Source organism: Eriocheir sinensis, chromosome 39 (assembly GCF_024679095.1).
Source record: "Eriocheir sinensis breed Jianghai 21 chromosome 39, ASM2467909v1, whole genome shotgun sequence".
In the NCBI taxonomy this organism is placed as follows: Eukaryota; Metazoa; Arthropoda; class Malacostraca; order Decapoda; family Varunidae; genus Eriocheir; species Eriocheir sinensis.
Genome location: NC_066547.1, coordinates 12,087,701 through 12,113,405, shown reverse-complemented (window position 1 = coordinate 12,113,405; position 25,705 = coordinate 12,087,701). Strand labels below are relative to the sequence as shown.

The window sequence follows — 25,705 nt, the reverse complement described above, 5'->3', positions numbered from 1 at the left end:
GATAGAGATGAACTGATGATGACAATGAAAATAATAATAATAATAATAATAATAATAATAATAATAATAATAATAATAATAATAATAATAATAATAATAATAATAATAATAATAGTAATAATAACAGCAAAAATAAAACTATGATAATGAATGAATAATAATATATAATGATAATAGTGACAATAATAATAATAATAATAATAATAATAATAATAATAATAATAATAATAATAATAATAATAATACCTGCAGAAGGTATAGTTCTGGAATAGAAGACAGCATATAGTTTTGTGAAAAAAATTTAAACAATTTTTCTCTCTCTCTCTCTCTCTCTCTCTCTCTCTCTCTCTCTCTCTCTCTCTCTCTCTCTCTCTCTCTCTCTCTCTCTCTCTCTCTCGTGCACCGTAACAGCTGGCGCCAAGGTACCAACCAGGGAATATCGACTCCTTGATCGTGCGGCCACAGGTATAAGGAGGCCCAGGTGAGTGAATCAAGCTTCTACCCCCCATGCGGACCATCCTAATGTGGACCGAGTCGGGTAAGGATTGTGTGGGCTGCCCCGCGCTTTCTCCACTCCGTCTCCCTTCCCCATCAACAGTCTTTACCAAGATTTATTGGTAAAAGGTGTTAAAGCTCATATTTACATACTGTATCTCGTTAATGCAAGAGTTAACGATTTTTTTAATATTCCATCGCCTTACTATAATATTAAGCGATGTAACTCCATCAGTCAAAAGATTTTAAGCATACGTTTATATATATATATATATATATATATATATATATATATATATATATATATATATATATATATATCCTACAATGTTCGGTCACGTATTCTTGTCAGGCCCAACTCATGTTACCGTGTGTGTGTGTGTGTGTGTGTGTGTGTGTGTGTGTGTGTGTGTGTGTGTTGCGGCTTATGTTAAACCTTATTTATCTTGTAATGTTTCTTTGGATAGATATTAAATTTAAATCATTTATGCAGGTCGGCCAATTTTGTTTTGAAAAGCTTGTATACTATTTTTCACCTAATAAACCAATTCAAGGGACGTGTGTTATTTATCTTTACAATGCCATGTAGCAGTGCACCGAGAAAAGGAGCAGATTCCGTTTTGGTTGAGGGGAAAGATTACTCTACGGTTACGTATCCTAGTTTGGGTCAAGAACAGACCAAGGAATGGCTGTTTCTAAACTCGTTGGTTGTCACTTGTCACTATCTGAGAGGCGCTGCTCGGCCGGAAACTCGCTGCGGGGCCGCTGGGCTGATGGTTTCACATCAAGGGTACTTCGACTTCGAGCCTCTCCTCCACTTAGATCTCTTTTTGGCTTACTGAACTAGTTGTTACATGGCCCACTAGAGAGTTACAGGTATTTTGCTACCTACAGAGTCATACGTGCTGGGCTGCCTCGCTCGCTCGTCAAGATGCTGCCGTCTGCCATGACAGAATTCCCAGGCGGAGTGCTCAGCATGCGGGCGTGCTGATCCGAAGCCCCGTGTTCTTGTCCTGCCTGCCACTACAAGCTCAGGAGCTGACGATAATTTTAACCCATCGCCGAGTGGCTGAAGACAACCCACATACTGTCCCGATGATCACTAAAATTTAGTTAATGCGAACTTTGGCGATCAAATGGAGAATAAGGGGCATCAAGAGCCAACCAAGAGTTCCACTTTACGAATGCTTTCCAGCGCCACTAACAGGCCTATCAAGAAAGCCTACTGGCACTATTGGGGCAAACGTAAATCAATAAATGTTATAAGCAGAGCGTTGCAACTTTAATCACCTAAATATCCAGGTAAGGAATGATATAAAATAAGCTCCTAACAAGAAGGCATGACAGTGAAATGGAGTTCAGCGGTGCGGCATGGAGCCTCACACCAAAACCATACCCTCCCAATTCATTACAGGGATTTAAATATCTGGCTGGGGCCCTCAAACCCTCCCTTTCTGATCCATGGGGCCTGCGTTTAGAGAAAATCTTGATGCATTTTGAAGGTGGCGCGGCGCGGGGGCCGTGACGTCCCACATCCGGGCGTGGGCTCAGCTGATCGCAGAAATTGTAAACACTATCCGTGGCTGATGGTTACCTACGGGGCGCCCTCTCCCTAGCTGAACCCTTCGTCACGGCTCCCCCGGCGTGACAGGACCTCCCCCGCCTCGCAGCATGTGGAAGGTGAGTGGCGGGGAGCAGGGGCGCGGGGCGGGGCGGGGCGGGGCTGGGGCGGGAAACATTACACCACACCATGACATTACGGCTGACGGGGCCCTGACAAGTTCTCAAGGTCGATAACTGGTATGACGCACAGCACCCCCGCTCCACCAGCACAGCAGCACCCCCTCCGCACAGCACTCCCTATTATTAAACCCCTCGAAGCCTCGCTACATCTACTTAAAAAAGGGTCTTCATGGGTGGATTTCATGGCCCTGGCGGTAGTTTTGCAAGGCTTCCGCGCTATGAACGGGAATAACACCTTGAGAATTTAACGTCGCACCTTTCTGGCCCCTAAAAAACGTACTTACAAGGACTCGAAACGTTTGATAATGCGAATGAGCAGCAAATAAAGGGATTGGCAGGATGGTGCTGCTGAGTGTGAGCGTCATTGCCTTGGATGACGAATAGTAATAAAAATGTAATGACTCCAGTAACATGTGCAGCTAGACAAAGAAAGGCCACTGAAATGCGTCGCAGCTGATAATAAGCCTTGTGATGCCCTGCAGGTCCCCTCTGTAGTACTTTCTCACAGCTACTTTCTCTTGCACTGCTCCAGGTGAGATCCATTTTTTGCTGTTGTTTTTGTTGTTGTTGTTGTCTTGGTGCACCTGTGTTGGGAGTCTTATCCAGGTATTGAGGTGAGTCTCTTATCAGTTTGCTTGCCCCAGTGGTTTAAAGGGTTCCTGCCAGCCATTAGTGCAAGGTTTTCACTCATCTTTCTGCCACTGCAAGATGACTGATAAGCCCACAGGTAGAGTGTCCCTAAATACCAAGGTGTCATGAATGTTTCTAGAACCATAACATGTGCTCAGTGCTCTTATACACAAAGGGAAAGTCATTCAGGTCGTGAGGTGAGTCTATCCTCAGTTTACCTGTCCCAGAAGCCTAAAGGGTTGCTACCAGCCATAAGTGCAAGGTTTTCACTCATCTTTCAGCCACTGCAAGGGGACTGTTAACTGATAAGCCCACAGGTATATTGTCCATAAGTACCAAGGTGTTATGAATGTTTCTAGAACCATAACATGTGCTCAATGCTCTCATTCACAAAGGGAGGCCTACAGACATGTTTTTGGGGTTTTACAGCCTCACAAGAGGCATTTGATTGACTAAAGGTAAATTATGTAATGGTGATAACACTTATGCATCTTGTTATTGGCAGCTGCTATGGTAGTTGTTACTTATTAGCAATATATCCTTAGAATGATTGTTAATACAGATTAGCAAGGTTATCATTTAGCTCATAGGGCAATTTCCTGTGTAAGCATGGCACTGTCTGGGTCTTGTAGTGGGCAGTTTATGATTCAAAGCCATGAGAATGAGAAGATAAGGTAATATGAGATGCTGAAGATGTGGTTTGTACTAAGTCCAAAGATACTTTGGTATTTTAAAATGAAAAGGTTTATATGATAAGAAAGAGCATTAAGCAGATGTAATTCAGTGACTAAGGGCTAAGAGGATGAGCCAACACAAATATGTGTGCTATGCACCTGAAAGGTGCCCTGCGCATTATAAATCCAGATCCAGAATGGTAAGCGGTAAGAAGTGGAGAGAATACAGAGTAAAAATTATGAATGGAGTGGAGAAAGTGAAACGGAAGAATATTAGATTTGTGTTGATAGAGGTTTATAGAATGGTAAACATTAAACAATAAGAAATGGAGAAAATACAGAAAGAAAGAATAGAAATTATGAGTGGAGTGGAGAAAGTGAAGCAGAAGAATATTAGTATAAGTATTAGTATAGTAGTACCAGTATGAGCGTGTTCATGGATGATCCGAAAAGCTCTTATTCATCACGATTATAATAAAGGAGTCTTTTGTTGTTGAGCTACAGCAGTTGAAATAACTAAGAATCATGTTAAAGAATTATGCTGCATTTACCGGTATCTATAATCTGGAGATGATGACAAGCACCCTAGTTTATCAGCTGTAGTAAGTCACTCTGAGCTTACTTGGCCAGTTTTAATATTGTACCATTTGGCTACAATTATACAGTGAAGTCTTGGCATCTGTACTGTGACCCTGCCAAGCTCATTTATTTTGTTATGTACGTGTTTTGAAGTAAATCAGAGGCGTGCTGTGTAGAGCTGCGGACTCCTTTGGTAATGTGCCAAGTGATGTAAAAACTCCACCTGTTGTTGGCAAGATGAAATGGAGCTCTAAACCTTTGTGAAGCAGAGAGGAGGAGGAATGAGAGGAGTGTATAGTGTAGGTAGGAGTGTGTATGTATGTTATTCGAGTCATAGCTGAGGACACATCATTTGCCTACTCATTTACAAGTCTTCCTAGAGAGAGAGAGAGAGAGAGAGAGAGAGAGAGAGAGAGAGAGAGAGAGAGAGAGAGAGAGAGAGAGAGATTTTCCAAAGGATGATAGGCGTTAGGTTAAGTGAACATATGGGCTTTAAGTAGGGCCTCGTCCAAATTGGTGAATGAAGAGAAGAAAGGAAGCTACCCTTTGAAAGTGTATATCTTTATTTTTTTTCCTACAATAATGTTTTTGGGGTTTGCTTGTACCTCAGTGTGGGTCAAAGTCATGATGTGAGGTAATTCTGATTGTAGAGTCAATGTAGACCCAATGAATAAGTATATTTTGAACCATCACTAAGCTGTCACGCCTGCTCTGTGTCCCGGGGTAATGGGTTCTTACCCACCACAGGCTCAAGGGTCAATGCAACGGAGACGAGCCATTGCGTATGCCCCTAATGTTACTTTTACTGTTGCTGAGCTATACAAGAATAATTCATTCTGGAGGGAGATAAATCCCTCTTGCATAACAAAGCATCATGTTGCTACTCATTTCCTCGGCCTTTGTTGGCTTCTTAGGAATAGCACGTTAGTGTGTAGGTAGCTGAATATGCAAGGGATTTATTTTACATTAGTCATGTTTTACACTCAGCAGTAGTTGTAAGCCATGCACGTTGATGCTTTACAGGCTCTTCATTACATGTATAACATGCAATTAAGATTGATGTTTGATTCTTCAGCTTTGTTTATTATTAAAATATTTACACCATCATCATAGACCTAAATCTGGAAAGCTTTTATTTCTAAGTTACTAATGCATGGAACTGGGCGAGAATATTTATTCAGTTTTTTATTTATACAGTTGGGTATGTTAGAACAAATGTAATTGGTTCTAGAATGTCATTTATAATAGCATTTGTTCGTTCTAGCTTATATTGATTCACATATATATTTCAGTATTCCATTTAGTTTAACAGCCAAAACCTAAGTTGCCACCTAACATTACCACTTAAACATTAAGTTTTATAAAATAGAATAATTGACTGCAGTGTGGCACTGTCGGGTGTGGGGAGAGGCTAGCTGTGACCCATTTGAGGGAGGGAGAGGGTTTGGGGGCCCATCAGGAGCACGTGAGGAGCATAGGGAGGTGCAGGCAGGTGCAGAGTAGGGTGAGCTGTTTAGCCTAGAATTTCTCTCGCTATTTCTGCACTATTTATTTCTTCTTTGCTTTTAATATTGTACAGATAGATGATTCAGCCATACCATATTCAACAACTTGACGCGTCAAGGGCTCAAGGTGTCCCACGGCTGATAATCCTCCTCTTTCGTTGTAGCATCTTGAATTTTATTAATAAAAACTGTTTGTAAAAACATAGTTTGTAGTAACATCTGTTCTTTGTAGCATACCTAGTCTCACTCATGCCTTCTCCCCCCTTTCACTTCATAGGCCATATCACTCAACAGTCCTGTCAGTACTTAACCAGGTAGCAGTGACGGGCCAAATTTGTGCCATGATATAAACCCCCAAAAATAGATGATAGATAATCTGATCACAAATGCTTTGATATATATTATGGAATGGTTTGTGTGAAGGGTGATTTTTTCTCATTTTTCTCGCTTGGAGGGACCATTAATCCGGTAGCAGCAGGGATCATGTTTCTTAATGGTCCCTCTAAGCGAGAAAAATGAGGAAAATCATCACTCACACAAACCATTTCATAATATATATCAAAGCATTTGTGATCAGTTTATGTATCATCTATTTTGGGGGTTTAAATCACGGCACAAATTTGGCCTGTCGCTGCTACACGGTAAAGCCAGAAATTTGGCCCGTCGCTGCTACCGGGTTAAGAAACATGATCCCTGCTGCTTCCGGGTTAAGCTGTATCACTTTACAAGAAAGTTTGCATGTATTGATTCAGGTTGTGTCACTATCTGCCTATCAGCCGGGGTTATCACAGCCACTATCATCCTTTTTTCTGTTTCCCTTTACTTAGAGTTAATGTGAGCTCTCCCATTGAAAGTAGTAATTATTGTTCTGTTGTTTATTTATAAAAAAAGCTATTTACTTTGTAATGAATAGAATCTTTTAATTTCATGATGAATAAATGATGTGTGAAGAGAATATTAACATCAATACTCTCCTAGTTCTTGTATCAGGTTAGTGTTCCCTTTCATTTACAAGCAGAAGAGCCTTTTTTGATGTGATTCTTGGATTGTCACATCCCCTGTATAATACAGTATGAACAAAATGTATTATTATGTAAAGGTAACGCTTTGGTAACACATTGGCTTTGAATAATCAGAATGAATATCCTCTGTAAGCCTTATTATGAAGAAGGGAAAAAACAAGTGTGATGTGTATGATGACTGTGGCAAAATGATAAAAATGATGCTATCACTGATTACTCTTCTCCTCTACAGGGGTGAGGGAGCAGCTAGTACAAGGTGGTGGTGGTGGCATGTGGTGATGGAGCCGCGGCGCAGTGGCAGGGGCAGCTCATCAGGAGGAGGACCTGGCGTCGCTCACAACCTCAGAATAGAGAACGCTGCGGGCATGTCTCACATCCCTGCTAGTGAGTGTTGGGACAGGGGCGGGAGAATCCTGTAAGCACTGATATTATGTCCTTGGGAAGCTGCAAAACTTGAAATGAAACTAACCATGTATTGATGAAAGAGAAATTATCTGGTCATTGATAATTTACTTAAAACTACAAAACTATGTAGACTATTGCCAACAGTGGTGATAGGTTACCTAGGTACTAATTAAATAATAGCTGTAGTTGTAAAGTAAGGATCAGGAAGTTATAGATTACGGAAATATTGATTCAAGTTCAGCAAATAAAGGGTTAATATGGATGGGGAAAAATTGCAGAGGGGGTCACCTGCATCTCTTCCTTAAGGGAAGGTAGTCTCATAGTTGCAGTAGACCAAAGTAATAAGCGAAAAAGGTTGGAGGTTGTGCCTTTGCCTCACCAGTATTTCCTTCACAGGTCTGTCTAATTTATCCATGGGACCATCAAGTGGGCCCGCCATCATGAGCTCCTTAGCTTCTGATGTGCATTACGACAACTGCTTCAACTCCTTGGCCTCTCAGCGTAAGAGTTTATTCTTGAGTATTCTTTTATATATATATATATATATATATATATATATATATATATATATATATATATATATATATATATATATATATATATATATATATATATATATATATATATATATATATATATATATATATATATATATATATATATATATATATATACCTCCCCATTATTATTAAGAAAAGTTCTTATTATTAAGAAAAAGTTAATTTACCTTGCTGAGGTGAATTGAGTCTTATTGTATTTGTATGGAAATACAATTTTTATTGATTAAATTTTTTGGTTAATAGTTATATTGACCAAAATTGGTTGATTTAATACAAATAGGTACACATGTGTGAAAATTCCCTAAATTCCCAGGACCTGAAAATTCCAAAAACTTTCTGTGGAAAGTTTATTTTCCCAGAAACTTTCCCACCCTTGCAACCCTAGTTGTCCCCCAGTATTTCCCTTTCAAAGAGACCAAAGTCACTTAAGTTAGGGTTGACTAATGATATGGAGAGCATGTGAGCAGTCTTCTGTTGCTCAGTGATGGTTAAAAATTGTTATTTGGTTGCTGGAGTACTTGAACCTCTCCCTTTGGATTCATGCTACTTGGTTTGACTTCTGTGATGTTTTGTGATAATCTGAATAAGAACTGCTGGTCCAAATGAGCACGGGTCTGCTGCTGCGCTGATTTTAAGATATTTATTCTTCCATCTTACAAAAAATAGGAAGTTGTGTTGCAGCAGTATCTTTTCAAATTATAACTGTGCAGATATAAATTGATGTAGAAGTAATGGAATTCATGTAAAGCTATTGGTGTGATTATATTAATACTGTCAGATGAAGGGGTGACCAAAGATTTGGGGAATTTGTCTGTAATGTAAAAATTACTGATTATATAACACTGCTCTCCTGCCTAGGACTGCATTCAGTTCGCACATAAAATTCATATTCCCAAAATTTTTGGTGTCCATTGCATGAGTATGAGTTCATCAAGTTTCATTCCATGAGTATGTAAAGACATTCTGGGCATCACCAGGGAATGCCTTGCCATGGTTGTACAAAGCCGTGAGAGCAGTGAGTATTGTGGGTTATGAGTCTCGGGTTTTAATTTGAAAGAAGATCTGCCTGTACTGATTCTCAAGTGTGCCCACAGAGAGCAGCATCACGCCAGACATCCTGAACACAGAGATGCGCAGTGTTGACCTGGGGCCTGTTGAGAGGAGATGCTTCAAGCTCATCAATGAGAAGGAGGAGTTGCAGGTGGGTGGCTCCATACTCATTGCTGAGGAAGAGCTGGGCCTCATTGACCCACTGGCCAGTATGTTTATGGAATAGATGAATTCTGGATTTGTGTTTGATTCGTGGAAAGTAGGTAGCTCATGTGCTCCAATTTAAAAAAATATAGATAGTTCAGCCACGTCTAATTATTGTCCAATTAGCTTAACTTCAGTGGTTGGCAGAATGTTGGGAGAGTAATTGCCAGGAGCATTTTGGATCATGTAGATTCCTAGAAAGATATACATTAAGGGCTGCTTTCACAGTCATTTTGTTTGTTTTGATCGTTACCAATTGCAGTGATCGACGCTATAGTATTTCCACGTAAAACTGGCCAATGGGGTAGTGGCGGCTGCGGGGTTTGCCTAGCCCCACACCTTACCATACACTCTCAACACCTCTCGCTTCCTCTGCAGCTGCCACTACCCCATCAGCCAGTTTCATGTGGAAAACTATAGCGTTGATCGCCACCATTGGTAACGATCAAAACAAACAAAGTGACTGTGAAAGCGGCCCTTAATCATGACCCTACATAGATTCACAACTGGTAGGCCATGCCTCACCAATATGTTTTTTCTATAAGAAAGTAATTGAAGTAGTGGACAAAGATGAAAACTGTGATATAATATGTAGATTTTTGCAAGGTGTTTGATAAGGTTCCTCATAATTGCCTGTAACTAAAAGTGAAGTTTCATGGAATAGATGGGAAAGTGCTGAATGAGTAGAGTGTGGCTTAGCTGCCGCAACCAAGAGTTCAAGTCAACAGTACAAAATCTGACTGGCTGCATTATGAATGGAACCTCAACAGGTTTAGTATTAGCCTCATTGTTGTTAATCATTTATATTGATTATTTAGACTGAAATAAGTAGTGTTATTGGTAATTCTTCAGATGATACTGTAGCGGGTTCTACTTTAGGCAGTCCAACATCTTGGTTCAGGAGAGGGAGAACCAAACACGGTGATGGTGTGGCAGCAACTGATTTATTAGTGAGATATATATACAGCTATTTACAGGGTGCTACAGGATCAGCATGGATCTAGCGCTTAGAGTCCGCGTCCCGCGCGTCGTGATTAGGTTTGTAGCGAAGCCCGCTACAATACCAAGGTCAACAATCTAATTAAAACAGATCAAGACACAAGTGGGTTCATCACCCGACACATATTCCTGACTGTCTTGGAGACAGGCCCAACATACTAGACCTCTTCCTTACCTCAAACCCTTCTGCTTACTCTGTCAAACTGTTGTCTCCGTTGGGCTCCTCTGATCACAACCTTATTTCTGTATCCTGTCCTATCGCTCCTGTACATCCTCTGGACCCACCGAAGAGGCGATGCTTCTGGGATTTTGCTTCAGCTCGGTGGGATGACCTGAGAATGTACTTTTCCGATTTCCCGTGGAATGATTACTGCTTCCAGGATAGAGACCCCTCTGTGTGTGCCCAGCACATCACAGAGGTGATTGTCTCTGAAATGGAGGCATACATTCCACGTACTTTCTCTACTTCTCATGCTAAAAAGCCTTGGTTTAATTACGCTTGTTCTTGTGCTATCAAAGATAGAGAGGCAGCTCACAAAAGGTACCAGAGCCTTTGCACTCCTGCTAACCATGATCTTTACATATCTTCCCTGAATCATGCTAAATCTATTCTTCGACTTACCAAAAGCTCTTTCATCCATAGGAAATGTCAAAACCTTGCTTTTTCTAATTCTTCCAAAGACTTCTGGCACCTAGCCAAAAATATCTCCTCCAATTTCACTTCTTCATCTTTTCCTCCTCTCCTTAACCCTGATGGTAGCACTGCCATCTCATCTATCTCTTCTCTCAAACTTTCTGTAACAACTCCACTCTGGATGATTCTGGACATATTCCTCCTACTCATCCCCCCTCTGACTCCTTTATGCCTGTTATTAAGATTCTTAATAATGATGTTTTCTGTGCCCTCTCTTGTCTCAACTCTCAGAAGGCTTATGGACCTGATAGAGTGCCTCTTATTGTCCTTAAAAACTGTTTCTCCATTCTGACACCCTGCCTGGTCAAACTCTTTCGTCTCTGCCTATCAACATCTACCTTTCCTTCTTACTGGAAATACGCCTTCATACAGCCTGTGCCTAAGAAGGGTGACCATTCCAATCCCTCAAACTACCGCCCTATAGCTTTACTTTCCTGTCTGTCTAAAGCTTTTGAATCAATCCTTAACCAGAAGATTCAAACGCACCTTTCCACTTCTGACCATCTATCTGATCGCCAGTATGGGTTCAGCAAGGGACATTCTACTGGCTATCTTCTCGCTCTCTTGGTCATCCTCTCTTAGCCGTTTCAGTGAAATTTTCTCAGTTGCGCTAGACATATCGAAACCTTTCAATAGAGTCTGGCACAAGTCTTTGCTTTCTAAACTGTCCTCTTACGGTTTCTATCCCTCTCTCTGTTCCTTTATCTCCAGTTTCCTTTCCGGCTATTCTATCTCTGCTGTGGTAGACGGTCACTGTTCTTCCCCTAAACCTATCAACAGTGGTGTTCCACAGGGCTTTGTCCTATCACCCACTCTCTTCCTGTTATTCATCAATGATCTTTCCATAACAAACTGTTCTATCCACTCATACGCTGATGACTCCACTCTGCATTATTCAACTTCTTTCAACAGAAGACCCTCTCAACAGGAATTACAAGACTCCAGACTGGAGGCTGCAGAATGCTTAACCTCAGACCTTGCTATCATTTCTTATTGGGGTAAAAGGAACCTTGTGTCCTTCAATGCCTCAAAAACCCAGTTTCTCCATCTATCAACTCGGCACAATCTTCCAAACACCTATCCCCTATTCTTCGACAACACTCAGCTGTCACCTTCTTCAACATAAAATATCCTCGGTCTATCCTTAGCTCAAAATCTCAGCTGGACACTTCACATCTCCTCTCTTACTAAATCAGCTTCCTCGAGGTTGGGCATTCTGTATCGTCTCTGCCAGTTCTTCTCCCCCGCACAGATGCTTTACATATATATACATGAGGGCCTTGTCCACCCTCGTATGGAGTATGCATCTCACGTGTAGGGGGGCTCCACTCACACAGCTCTCCTGGACAGAGTGGAGTCTAAGGCTCTTCGTCTCATCTGCTCTCCTCCTCTTACTGACAGCCTTCTACCTCTTAAATTCCGCCGCCATGTTGCATCTCTTTCTATCTTCTATCAATAATTTCATGCTGCCTGCTCTTCTGAACTTGCTAACTGCATGCCTCCCCCCCCCCTCCTGTGGTCCCGCTGCACACAACTTTCTACTATGCTCATCCCTATACTGTCCAAACCCCTTATGCAAGAGTTAACCAGCATCTCCATTCTTTCATCCCCTTCACTGGTAAACTCTGGAACAGTCTTCCTTCGTCTGTATTTCCTCCTGCCTATGACTTGACCTCTTTCAAGAAGAGTGTATCAAGACACCTCTCCATCCAAAATTGACCTCTTTCTTGGCCACTTTATACTAATTGCTATATGAGAGCAACATTTTTTTATTTTTTATTTTGCCCTTGAGTTGCTCTGTGCTGTAAAAAAAAAAGAAAAAAAAAGTGTATTGTAGGGTTAACTTGATACTAGGTTGTATGATTCAGCGGCAAAATGGGAAATGGAGTGTAAAGTCAGGATGTAAAGCAATTTAAGTGTTGGAAGAAAAAACAACTTCATAATTATATTTTAGATGACACTCCCCTAAGCAGGGCTAGGTGTGAGAGGGATTTAGGCATCTCATCAAGTTCTGATCTCCACAAGCAATCAGATCACCTCATGAAGGCAGGTAACACTTGATTGCTACAAGCAGTCCTGGGAGTATCCTTAGAGGTGCAGCCAATTTTCTCAGCACCTGATGCTTTGCCTTGTATAGTGTAGCAGTCCTTAGGCAAATTCTAGGCCTTATTAGTTGCAATACTGCCACTGTTTAAAGGTATTCTAATTATTATTAAAAACAAAATCTACTTTGGCAGGTCATATACCATGTGTAGAACTGGTAACAAATGGACAACCAAAGTAACTGAGTGGCAACCCAGGAACTACAAGTTAAGGCAGACAGAAAACCAAGTGAGGAGGTTAAATACGACTATTTGCCAGAACAGTTCAGAGTTCACTGATATCAGACAGAGGGGAGTAGAAAACACTGTGAAGGCCCTTGTCATGCAGTGGACTAATAAATGGATAATATTAATGATGATAGGTACAACAAGTATCTATGATGAACTAACCTCACCTCACGCTTCCTCCTGCTGCACATGAAATAAGTTACACCACTAATCATGAGTCTACTTTTTCTTCATTTCAGGTGAAGGATGCAAGGGAGTTGCTGTGCAAGATGGGTTGTCCCAGTGAAAAGAGCCTCAACATCAAGGTGGTGTCTGTCTTCGGCAACACTGGTGAGGGCAAGTCGTACACCCTCAACCAGATTTTCTTCAATGGATCTGAAGTCTTCAAGTGAGTTTTCTCTGACTTGTATCATGTCTCACTCATTTTACCAATGAGTATATGATATAGAGTAGGAGGTAGTGCATGAAATATAAAAGATTAAAGGGAAGTAGATGTAAGAAGCCCACACGTTACTAAGAGACATTATAAATAAAAATGTCAAAAAGACACCCTTCAGAGATGGATGTGAACCCAAACAAAAAATGTGTTGTTTCTGGGCAAATTTTATGCCTCTATCAAGGGATGTAAATTTATTTGCTTCAAAAAATTTTACATTCAATTAAATTTGATGCATATATGTTGAAATATTTTGGCATAGATTGAGAATGAGCAAGGTTCTAAGATGTGGCTAATATTGTATCGTGAGGCTGGTAAGAGGGCACATCCTTGTATGCTTCCCCTCTTCCTCATTAGGACGAGTGCCAACCAGAGCTCGTGCACCCTGGGTGTGTGGGGGGCCTATGATCCCCTCAATAAGGCCCTTGTCTTGGACACTGAGGGCATGCTGGGCATCAGCAACACCTCCAAGCAAAGGAAGCGACTCTTGCTAAAGGTCTTAGTTTTGTGTCTCGATTGTTGTGTTTTATATCCCTTTCCTCTTCATAATCAGCCTATTTTATTACAGTACTTCATCCTACTTGACCCTTATACCCTTAATGTATTGATCCACATCGTCCTATTTATTTGAGAGCACCTAAACCCATGGCAGTATTTCTTTTGGAACCACTCCAAAAAGCCTCCACTTGCCCTTGTTCTTGGATATACTCTTTCATTTAAAATTTCTTTTTCTTGGGGTTGGATGTGACAATGGTATGACTTTTTTGTCACCTACATTGTATTTTGACTTTACCCAACTTTGTTCATCCTCATCATCTTTAAATCCGTAACTAAACTCATCAGCAGTACTCTCCTCTCTGACCCTAAGCCTTCCATTACATTCCCATCACAAGAGGCTCATTGCCAGTGTCTAGGCTTACATACTGTTTGATAGGGAGTAACAGAACCTTTGCTTGTCTGGAAATGAAATTATAACCAGTGCATCTGGTGTGGGTGTGTGGGTGTTAATTTCTTGCAAAACTGCAATATTTGGCAGACGGAATCACGCCCCCTTGTATCCAGCTCACAGCCCCCCTGGGGGATGCGCCCCCCAGTTTGGGAACCGCTGCTCTAGAAGTTGCCAATTTCCAAACCTTAGACTCCTTACGTCCTTAATTTCTAATACTAGGATGGTGTGCATGGACAGGAACAGATTTTTGTTGTGACCTCTCCTTGTAATGCAATATTAAGAAGTAGGTGTCTGTGTCTGACCCACCAGGAGTGAAAAGTCCCTAAAAAACATCTTAGCTAGTTTGGCTCTTCTTTAGCTGATTGGGCAGAGTGGTAGCTTCCTGTCTGGCTTGTTGAGGATTTGAGCCCCAGCATCAAAAATTTATTTCTCCCTTTCTGGACTAGACCAATATCTCTTGTGTTTCGTGATACTGAGATGACGTGTAATTAAGTTCATTTAATGATGATGAGCTCCTTCTATCACATTTGAAGAGATTGTACCCCATTCGAACACTTAATATGATACTCCAATGACTGGCTTCTCACTTCCACTGATAGTGCATCTTTCAGATGTCAACTCTGACAACTCACTGAGAGGCACTACATTCACTGTACCAATTTTATTGATTCTCATACAGTAACTGTCTTCCATTTACTTTCCCTCTGGATGAGGCAGTAACAAACTTGAATTCCCAACAGGTACTTGCCATTTCTGACATCATCATCTACAGGACTCGAGCTGAGCGCCTCAACACAGACATGTACAAATTCTTGGCTGAAGCTTCAAGGGCATACACCAAGTGAGTTCTATGTGCTGTAGGCAAAGTAAAAGGATAGTGTAAGGTTAACCCCTTCAATACAAGCAGACAAAACATAACCTCCATGCCATATCCTGGTTTTACAGACTACGTAGAATAGTCCAATGACCATGACGCACATACAGCGTCTCTAGGATATGGTTCGAGAGATGAAATGACTCATATACTGCGTCATGGTACTGAAGAGGTTAAGGGAACCCTGTGCCTGTAAAATCTGAAAAATTGGAAATAATCACTTTTTGAGAAAAAAAGCTACCAAAGACTCCTCTATCATTTCTCCATACTCTGTGAAAGTTTCAGGTGTCTACGGCGAAATTTTCCATCAAGAAAAAAGAAGTATCATGGGTATCTTTGAGTAGTCCTCCCTCTACATACCTGTTTTCTATTTTACGGCATTGTTTATACCATTGTACATTATGTGGGCTTTTGTTTGCTTCATTTTTGTGATATTTCTGTAAAAATATATCACTGCTCCTGCTGTGGCATCATCCCTTGACGAGAGCACTTAGCTTGTGTGCAGCAGCCCCCTGCACAAGAAAACGTCCGTTTCCTCAAAATGTAAATTTTTGGTATTTGAAGTGACACACCTCCCTTAGTTTTCAACCTATGATAAAAGTGATGGTATCACATGAAAGCTAAAGAAATATTTTTTTTTTTTTTTTTTTGTCCATAACACATTTTTTATCTCTCAGTCCTGATCTTGTATTCTTTTTCTCTGTAGCTATTGAGGGGAAAAAAACATCTTTGAGTTACATTTTTTTCATAAAAATGCTTTATGGACAAATTGTAGCATTGGGTATAAATATTTTGCAGACCAGCAGTCAAAGGCGTGCTGCTGAAAATAAAGGAGTGTTGCATAGAATCAAGACGTTTTTTTGAAAAAATTGTTTTCTCAAAAGCTATTTGCCCAAATTTCATTAAACTTTCAAGTTTTTAAAATTACATTACAACAAAAACGGGTATAAGAAAAACATTTTGAGGAGCCGAAAAAAAAGTTTGTATTCGAGTAAGAGGTGGAGGGTCCCCTTAAGAACTATAATACATTCTCTTATCTTTGAAAGCTAAGGAGTCAGTTTTAGATGTTGGTGCAATATTGTTGTGTAGGAAAATGGTGCTAGATGACCTTGATTTTTCATCCCACTATTGATTTTTAAACTTTTGCTGAAATTCCCTATGAAAAGGAAAAGGGAGAGGTCTCATTGCTAGTATCTATTTTCCTTTATTTTTTATATAAGAAATATTTCAGAGACATGGGTTAAGTACACATGTATGCATATTACATATGTTGTATTAGAGATATGGAGATAACTCTACACTACAGTAGATTTGGGTTGGCAACTTGGTCCTCCACAATTTTTCTCAATTCCCTTAATTATTATTATTATATATATATATATATATATATATATATATATATATATATATATATATATATATATATATATATATATATATATATATATATATATATATATATATATATATATATATATATATATATATATATATATATATATATATATATATATATATATATATATATATATATATATATATATATATATATATATATATATATATATATATATATATATATATATATATATATATATATATATATATATATATATATATATATATATATATATATATATATATTTATATATATAATATATATATATATACATATATATATATATCTATATATATATATATATATATATATATATATAATTTATATATATATTATATATTTATATACATTTATATATTTTTTTAAAGGTACAAATTTTCACTTTTTTGTTTGTCTTTTTCTGCCGTAATTTTGAAGTTTGCGTAGGGTTTTGTGGGTCAGTGTGACTCCTAGGCTGCCACACAACTTCGTGCCCTTCTCATTTCCCCTTTCTGTGTGTGTGTGTGTGTGTGTGTGTGTGTGTGTGTGTGTGTGTGTGTGTGTGTGTGTGTGTGTGTGTGTGTAATTCACCTTATGGTCTGCTGCGGGTCTCTCTCGAGACAGCCAGCCATTCCCCTACAGAAGAGCACAGAGCTCATAGTACCGATCTTTGAGTGGGACTGAGACCACTCACGCACAACACACTGCGACAACGAGGTCACAACTCCTTGCCTGATGTCGCGTACCTACTCACTGCTAGGTGAACAGGGGCTACATGTGAAAGTAGATAAACCCAACATAACTTCACCCGGCCGGGGAATCAAACCCCGGTCCTTCTGGTTGTGAGGCAGACGCTCTATCCACTGAGCTACCGTGTGTGTGTGTGTGTGTGTGTGTGTGTGTGTGTGTTTTTTATATAATCTAATGGGGAAGGAGAAATGGAGGAAGAAAATGATAGAGTGAGAGATAAGGCTATAAATAAGGGGGGGTGAGAATGGAGGAAACGGGAAATGAGTGGAGGAAATGGGGCGGGAAAAGAAGAGAGAGAGAGGGAGGGAGGGTCAGGTAAAGGTGAGGAAAAGGGTGTGAGTGAGAGGAAAAGGAATTAAGAGATAAACTGGAAGGGAGGGGAAAGGAAAAGAAGAAAGGAGAAAAATATAGGGATGGAGAGGGAGAAGAAAAGTTTGTAGGAGCGCACCAGGGAAAAGCCCAGGGCCGTTAACCGTAAATATTTCTGAGCATTTTAAGCACTGAATATTTTTTCCCAAAATTGTTGTCTTAAAGTTTAGGGTGCGCGGTATACGCCGGAGTGCATTATACGTCACAAAATACTGTACTTCTCAAGCTGCTGCTGCACAAAGCAGGGTGCCAGTGGTGACTGATGATGATTTAATATTATCATCTGAACTCTTCATGCCTAGAATAGTTAAAAGTAAATATCCTTCCACTTATTTTACTTGATTTTCTTCATGTTCTATGACAGGTACTTCCGTGATGATCTTGCGGCTGTGGCTCAGAAGGCAAAGTGTGACAGCATCTTTGGCCCTCCAGTGTTTATATTCCATGACACCCGGCACACTAATGTGCTAACAGAAGGTAATGTTTATATTCCATGACACCCAGCACACCAATGTGCTAACAGAAGGTAATGTTTATATTCCATGACACCCGGCACACTAATGTGCTAACAGAAGGTAATGTTTATATTCCTTGACACCCAGCACACCAATGTGCTAACAGAAGGTAATGTTTATATTCCATGACACCCGGCACACTAATGTGCTAACAGAAGGTAATGTTTATTTTCCATGACACCCAGCACACCAATGTGCTAACAGAAGGTAATGTTTATATTCCATGACGGCCGGTACACCAATGTGCTAACAGAAGGTAATGTTTATATTCCATGACGGCCGGTACACCAATGTGCTAACAGAAGGTAATGTTTATTTTCCATGACACCCGGCACACCAATGTGCTAACAGAAGGTAATGTTTATATTCCATGACGGCCGGTACACCAATGGGATAACAGAAGATAACGGTTTACCTTGGACAAAACCTTTCATTGTTGTAATGTCCTGAAACCTAAGTTTAAATCATAAATTTAACCACTAAGAAATTATTCATTGAATACAGTCTTGTTTTTATCAAGACAGTTATGCAAATTGGAAGAATATTAAAGTTAAGAAAACTTGATGTGTATAGCTAATATGAAAATTTATATATATTTCTATTGTAAGGCAGTAAATTGAAAAGTGCTTCATTGCAGAGATGGGCCAAAAACCTGAAGAGCAGCTTAAGGAGAACTTCACCAAGCAGGACCTCAAGATTGAGGGTTTCAACAGCATACACTATATAGGCGAGAGAAACAACGGGAGGGACACTGACTTCAAGAGGATCAGGAAGGCTGTCTTTGATGAGCTTCAGAACAACAGTGTCAGGTCTCCCCGTCAACCTAAAATTATCTTAGACATGCTGAATGTGAGTACTGAGTAGCTTGTGAGAATTAATACAATAACTGAAGTCATTAGACCTTCTAAATCTCACTTAATCTTGTATTTGATTCCAAGTTTCATTTTAATAATGAAATCCGTTGTATTTTTTGTATTAGAGAGGCAGAATTCCAATAAATAAAACAAAATTGTTAACATTTCCGTCTTCTTGTTAGTATTATATACCAAGAGAAAAATCTTTAAATATGACATGTGACATTTTTGCATTTAAAATTTGTTACAAAAAGTTTGACAGAATGACCATGCATGATGCACTGTAACCAACCTTACCTTTCTCAGACCATCAATAAGAAATTCAGCGGCCAGATCCAGAGTAGTGAGCCAGCCTTCCCTGACGAGTACTTCACATGCACCAGCGTGTGTGAGGCATGCCAGGCCCGCTGCTGCCTCTTTATGAACCATTCCCAGCATGACAATGGCTCAAAGCACCACCAGGCTGAGCGCCAGTGTAAATACCACCACCAGTTTGATAATAAGGTGAGTTTGATTTTTGTTTTTGTTGATTATTATTATTTCTTAAATATTATTTTTATTGTACTAAAGCCTTCCTGAAAGATGGTTGTTCTATGATGTAAATCTTTTCCATCACCCATGTCCCATCTCCTGAAGGTGTTCCTGTGCCGGAAGTGTGACTACAACGGTGAGCGTAGCCTGGTGGTGCCCAAGACATCTTCTGCCAAGGACAGTACATGGCTGGGCCTTGCTAAGTTTGCTTGGTCAGGGTGAGTGAAGAGAAATAAACACATTTTAAGGATGTATTCCCTTTTCTTTGATCATTTACAGTATATCTCCGATGCCTTGTTCCCTAAAAAGGGTGACCATAAAAGAAGCATCTCAAACGTTCCCTGCTATGCTACCAGTGTCAAGGGCCTTTCCTTCCTTTAACTAATATATTGCCTACTGTCTCACCCTTTTCTCCTTCCCTGTGGATGCCCTGCGTTAGTTTTTACTCCTACACTGGTCTCTTCTGTTCTTCCTTCTACACCCATTCATTTTTTATTCAAAATGCTTCTTCCATACCTCCTTTATGTTCTTTCTTTTCACAAGTACCTCATTGCTTCCCTACATCCCTCATGAGTCAATCTTTCTTACCTCCATTTCCCTTCTAATTTTTTTTTCCAAAAAATGTTTCTCCTTCAGATATTTTGCTGATACAGGTAACTCTCGATTTACGCGAGTTTGGTTTACGCGTTTTTGAAATAACGCGGGGTCCAAAATCCAAATAAATGTTTAATTTACACGTTTTTTCCACTTATATGCGATATTTTATGGAGTGGCCACCATATGTCTCACGCAACTGGACTCACACGGCGCCGCAGCCACACAGCTGAGCTCAGTTCTTCCCGCGCGCCACTTGAACAACAATACAGTACCCACGCTGTCACACTGCTCAACAATAGAGGTGGGCAGTTACTGGCACCAGTACCGGTACTAAGGGTACTAGCTATACGGAGCTGACTGCTCGGTACTGGTACCAACACTAGCCAGTCGCTCATTGTGTCCCTCATTTCTTCCTCAGACAAGTGAGGCTGAGACTGAGTGCTTGAGTGGATATCTCAGTGATATGTATATTCTCTCTCTCTCTCTCTCTCTCTTTTTTTTCAAGGTCGCAATACTCGCGTAAATTGAGAGTTACCTGTATCTTTCTACCAGAATCTTTGTTTACTCTTTAATTTCCCTAACTAAGCTTTTCTCTAATACTTTACTCGCTATGCCTTTTCTCCCATCCCTCACTTCTTTGCAAGTTTTGGTAGATCCTTCTTTTCTCCTCAGCTACCTAATTTATTTAATCTCCACCATGCATTTCCTTTCTATTTCCTTAGTTGTCCTAGCCACTGAACCATTAAAAATATATAACACCTCACTGACTTCAGCACTGTGTTCTGTTTCTACTCTTGCCCTTTCATGTCTCATGGAGGATTTTTTGCTTCTCGAAATACATGAGAAATTGATATACTTGGGAGAATGAATCTCAAAATATTCCGCACAGGATTTGAACCTGGGTCCCCTTAGATGGGAGGCAGACACTTTAGCATTGAGCCAGTGGAATCTCTTTGGCTCAAGGTCTTATAGTCTTTATCCACATCTTGGGGCCATTACACAAGCAGTCACTTCACCTTCCTTTTATACATCTTCCTGTAGCCACTGTCATGTTCTCTAACTCACTAAAAGAGTTGCTGTTATCATGAACATAAAACTACAAAGATGTGGTAGTCTTTCAGTGATGAGTGAAATAGGATTTTGGCTCATCAAACCTCTGATGTAAATAATATGTAAACTTTTTCACTGCAGATATGTGTTGGAGTGTGAGAAGTGTGGCATCATCTATCGCAGTCGTCAGTACTGGTATGGCAACGAGTCGCCTGACAGGACGGTGGTCAAGGAGGAGTACCAGCACGTGTGGCCTGGCAGTGTCTTGGGCAGTGCAGCTCATGCCGGCAGACAGGTGGGGCACAGACTTTTTTCTTTTTTTCAGCCACTTGCATGATAGGTAAAAATTCATTTGTGTCGCATGGCACTATAGTCCGACAAATCTTAAATGGCCGCGCATTTCATAATTGAACTTCTTATTTCTTGTTCCAACATGAAGGACCTGGCACTTGTCTACATTAAAGGGCATCTCCCATCTGTCAGACCAAGCTTAAATTTTGTGCAGATCTTCTTGGAGGCTTTGCCTGTCTTTGTTAGTGAGAACCGAGTTACCAATCTTTGTGTCGTCTGCAAATTTACTAATGTGATTATTGAGTCCAACATCCCAATCGTTGATGTAAATAATGAAGAGCACTGGGCCAAGAACCGATCCCTGAGGGACGCCACTTGTGACCGGCGCCCACTCTTGAGTTAAATCCGTCGATCACCACTCTGTTGTTTATTGGTCAACCAATTTGCGATCCATTGGTGTACTTGACCGTCAATACCTATTTGCTTTAATTTATAGGGGGGGGCGGCATGGTACATGAGGTCAGTTGGAGACGTGGCAACAATGTATAGGGAGTTGCCTACGTCAGAGACGCCAGCTTAGATGTGTCGGACTATAGCTACATTGAAGTCTTCACATCAAACCTTCATTATAATGAAAGTATTCGTGAAAAACTGTCATTTGCTGACTTAAAAAGATGACCTTTGTAATTCAAAATAAGAAGCCCAAACTTTAGGGTCATCTTAAATACTGGGTACAAAATCTTAACCTCTACAATCTACATTCTGTGGTTATGGGGTCTCTAGGATTGATGCCTAACACTCACCTACTCTTCACTTTCCTTGATTATTTTTAAAACTGTTGAAATAGCTGAAATCAGCATCAAGCACAACTAATTATGTATATGATGACAAAGTTTTATAAATATATCTCCTTGGATACAGCCGTGAGGACACAAGAAAAGTGAACAACTCATTGGGTGCATTCCACAAACAGCTGCTTGATTCTCAGCCTGAGAGTGACTAGTTTGGGCCTTTGTAAAAGTACATAGTTCAAGGTTGCCAGGTCTGAGCTGGTTTCACTACCTTATTCTTTAGTTATTATAACCAAAATGCCAAGAGATTTATAACACTGTTGTATTTACACTTTGTCAGGTGACTGAAGGTCTTGGAGGCAGTGCATGTGAAGTGATTGTGGAGCCTTTCCGCACTTTTTTTATTTCATGATATTTATCTTATTAAATTACTTTGATAGCTTTACTGGTGCATCAAACATAGTTGCCAAGTTACTAACTTATTGCGGCTAATTTATTAGCTCTCACTTGTCATTTAGTTCACTGGCCAGCCCTGAGGCCCCAGGCTTCCAGGCTGTGAATGTAAACATGACTGCCACAGGCCAGTTGCCCATAACCATTACTCGGGTAGTATAAATATTTAATGTCGTCATTGCTATCCATTCTAACTATCTATATCTTCGACGCCCTGCTCCCTCGCTGGAACTTCCCTCCAGGGGGTGGCCACAGCAGAAGTGTTTTCATCTCTCCCTGTTCTGGCATTCCCTCTCAGCACACTCAATCCTGCTACTTCCAACTCTCTCACTCCAATACTCACTCACCCTATTGATCCACTTCACAGGTGGTCTTCCCCTGACACCCCCCTCCCTCAGTCCTTCCCTCATGCACTCTCTTCACGAATTCATTCTCCCCCATTCTCATCACGTGTCCAAACCATCTCAGCGCACCACGCTTCACCCACTTTACCACTCCACTATCCACTCCTTTCGCTGTCACACCCATACTAAACCGCTCATACACATTTTCATAACTTTCTCCATCCCATCCTGAAACACCACATGCGCCTCTTATATAACTCATTTCCACTACACGTATTCTCGATTGCTGTGCTGCATGCCATGTCCACATCTCTGATGCGTATGACAGAGTAGGCAGGATAATACTGTTCCTTATTCCTCTCTTTACTTCTATGCTCACACTTCTTCCTTTCATACCTCTCCCAATGCACCTACTGCCTGTCTGCCCTTCATTGCTCTTTCCCTCACTTCACCTTCCATACTTCCATGCATATATAAAACTGTCCCTAAGTGTTTAAACTCAGTCACTTCCTCCATTCTCTCCTCCCCTTACCTTATCCTACACTCCGTTGTACCCTCTGCTCTAACTGTACGGCTTTGCAAAATCAGTGACGCAAATTCCACAACCTTCCACTTTCTAGCATTTACTCTCAGCTTTCTCCTCATTGCTATGCAGTTATATAATATGCTGGTAAAACTAGAGAAGTAAGTAAAGTAAGACTTTATCAAGATAATTATCATGGTCAGACAAAGGAAAAGGTTGTGGAGTGACTACAAAATTTCCCCTTACAAAACCCACAGAAACTGGTTAAATCAAAACCTAACCAAAGGCTCTGTTGCCTAGTAAGGCATTAACCCCTCCAGTGTGATTGGCACAGATTTCACCTTCACTAGTAGCCTGGTAAAATATACTCCCAGGTCTTTCTCTGACTGTGGTGGATAGTAGAGTGTTTCCCATGTGGTATTGGTATGCTGGATTTCTCCTCCCAAGGTGCATGACTACATTTTTCTTCATTTAATTGTAGCAGCCACTTTTTGCTCCACTCCTGTAGCTTGGTGATGTCTTCTTGTAGGAAGTCCACATCCAAGGGGTTAATATTATCAATTCACTGCTCAGTGAGAAGGATGATAAAGAACTGAGGTTATTGGGGCAACAAGCTCCCAATGACTCCAGAGTTGAGCAATTTATACCCCTAAGCCCACATTTTGAATGGAAATTTTTGGGTCATTTTATTATCTGAAAAATACAATATGTTTTGATATTAAAAAAATAATCTCCACTTGGCTGGGTGAGCGATGTATGGAACCAGTGACATGAGAATGCTGTGAGTAGGACACAGAACTTACAAAGAGGCTCACTGAGCAACCTTGAGCTTGATTAAGCACCATAAGAAAGTGTATTTTGATCTTTACAAGAGAGCAAATATAATGCAAACACATAATTATCTTGTATGTACTAAAGCTCAATTGCATTATTTCGAGTATTTTTTGTTTTGTTTCGGCACCATTCTCCATCCTGCATTATGTGAAATTAGTATTGTATTCCATCCATACCAACAAGTACACGCTATCCAGTAACCTCAGTAATAAGTCATGGCTGAGAATTTATAATATCAAGTACGTATTGAACTTTGATGATGAATGGAGTGTTTATGTGGTGTTGCTGCAGGTGCTGGAGGGTGTGGCAGCACTGGGCTCTGCCATCTCCACCATATCATCACCCCCAGCCAAGGTTGTCTCGGCCTGGCTCACAAACCAGGTGAACCCAGCCTACTGGAAACCCAATCACCTCTGTACGGTAAGATATCTCATAGGAAGTGAGAAAGGTGGTGGTCAGAACACTGGAGTAAAATTTCTAACGCTATATTTTACTTGAGTGATATGCAAATATTTTGTGTCCCAGTTCACTCTTGACTTCAAAGGTTTTGTAGTTGCTTAAAGCTTAATCCCCTAATCTTACTTTGTGAGGCAGTGAAGGAGGATTCTAATGAATCAGAAACTTTTTTTTCATACTTGAATGAGAAACAAAACTGGTCTGAATTTCTGATGTAACTCTTCAATTACAGCACTGCAAGATTTGTCGGAAGCTTCTTGACACCATTCACCACTGCCGCAAATGTGGTGATGGATTTTGTGATACTTGCTCTGAGGAAAAAATGGCAGTGCCTGAGCTGGGCTGGGGAGACGAGCCAGTCAGGGTGTGCAAGAACTGCTTCGAGGCCAGAAATAGTGAGACTGAAGAGGTTGAGGGTAAATACCATTACCCAAGACATACTGTATCCTAATATTTGTATTCATTTAAACCATTTTGAAAATGAGTGTGTAATGGGAAAAGTAATCACTGAATGTAGACAAGTCTGTGATGCCACTTGTATGTTGATCCTTCATCTTCTCTATGTACTTTACAGACTATGACTGGACAAGTGATGCTCAGACAGTGCGGGCCAGGCAGGTCACTGAGGTCATATCAGGAACTCTGGCAACTGTTGCAAAATATCCGCTTGGTGAGTATTTACCCATCAGCTGGCAGCTCAAGGCTGGCATGGAGGCTAGAACTGTTCAGATGAAGTTTGTGGATTCTTTCTTATGTGTCATTTGAGATAGCTTAAGTTTTGTTTTACGTAAGTGTTCTTTGAAGTTTGATTTTTTCACTT

At 40.4% G+C, this 25,705-nt stretch overlaps 1 protein-coding gene across 5 annotated transcripts in view; it reads left to right on the top strand.

The window, feature by feature from the left end:
- The first annotated feature begins 1,826 nt into the window (after positions 1 to 1,826).
- LOC127009003 (zinc finger FYVE domain-containing protein 1-like) overlaps positions 1,827 to 25,705 on the top strand; it is a 35,799-nt gene continuing 11,920 nt past the window's right edge. Inside the window, exons 1-15 of one of the 5 annotated variants that reach the window (XM_050881578.1) lie at positions 1,827 to 2,175; positions 6,881 to 7,032; positions 7,450 to 7,554; positions 8,708 to 8,814; positions 13,130 to 13,278; positions 13,684 to 13,822; positions 15,016 to 15,116; positions 18,011 to 18,123; positions 18,799 to 19,010; positions 19,322 to 19,519; positions 19,652 to 19,764; positions 21,335 to 21,488; positions 24,721 to 24,849; positions 25,118 to 25,301; positions 25,460 to 25,555. In XM_050881578.1, the coding sequence (XP_050737535.1) occupies positions 6,927 to 7,032; positions 7,450 to 7,554; positions 8,708 to 8,814; positions 13,130 to 13,278; positions 13,684 to 13,822; positions 15,016 to 15,116; positions 18,011 to 18,123; positions 18,799 to 19,010; positions 19,322 to 19,519; positions 19,652 to 19,764; positions 21,335 to 21,488; positions 24,721 to 24,849; positions 25,118 to 25,301; positions 25,460 to 25,555 (1,906 nt within the window). In that variant the 5' untranslated portion in view covers positions 1,827 to 2,175; positions 6,881 to 6,926. Of the gene's footprint in view, positions 2,176 to 2,202; positions 2,771 to 2,810; positions 2,966 to 6,880; positions 7,033 to 7,449; positions 7,555 to 8,707; positions 8,815 to 13,129; positions 13,279 to 13,683; positions 13,823 to 15,015; positions 15,117 to 18,010; positions 18,124 to 18,798; positions 19,011 to 19,321; positions 19,520 to 19,651; positions 19,765 to 21,334; positions 21,489 to 24,720; positions 24,850 to 25,117; positions 25,302 to 25,459; positions 25,556 to 25,705 lie in introns of those variants that run through there. The other 4 variants (XM_050881582.1, XM_050881579.1, XM_050881580.1 and 1 more) reach the window with 4 other exon arrangements.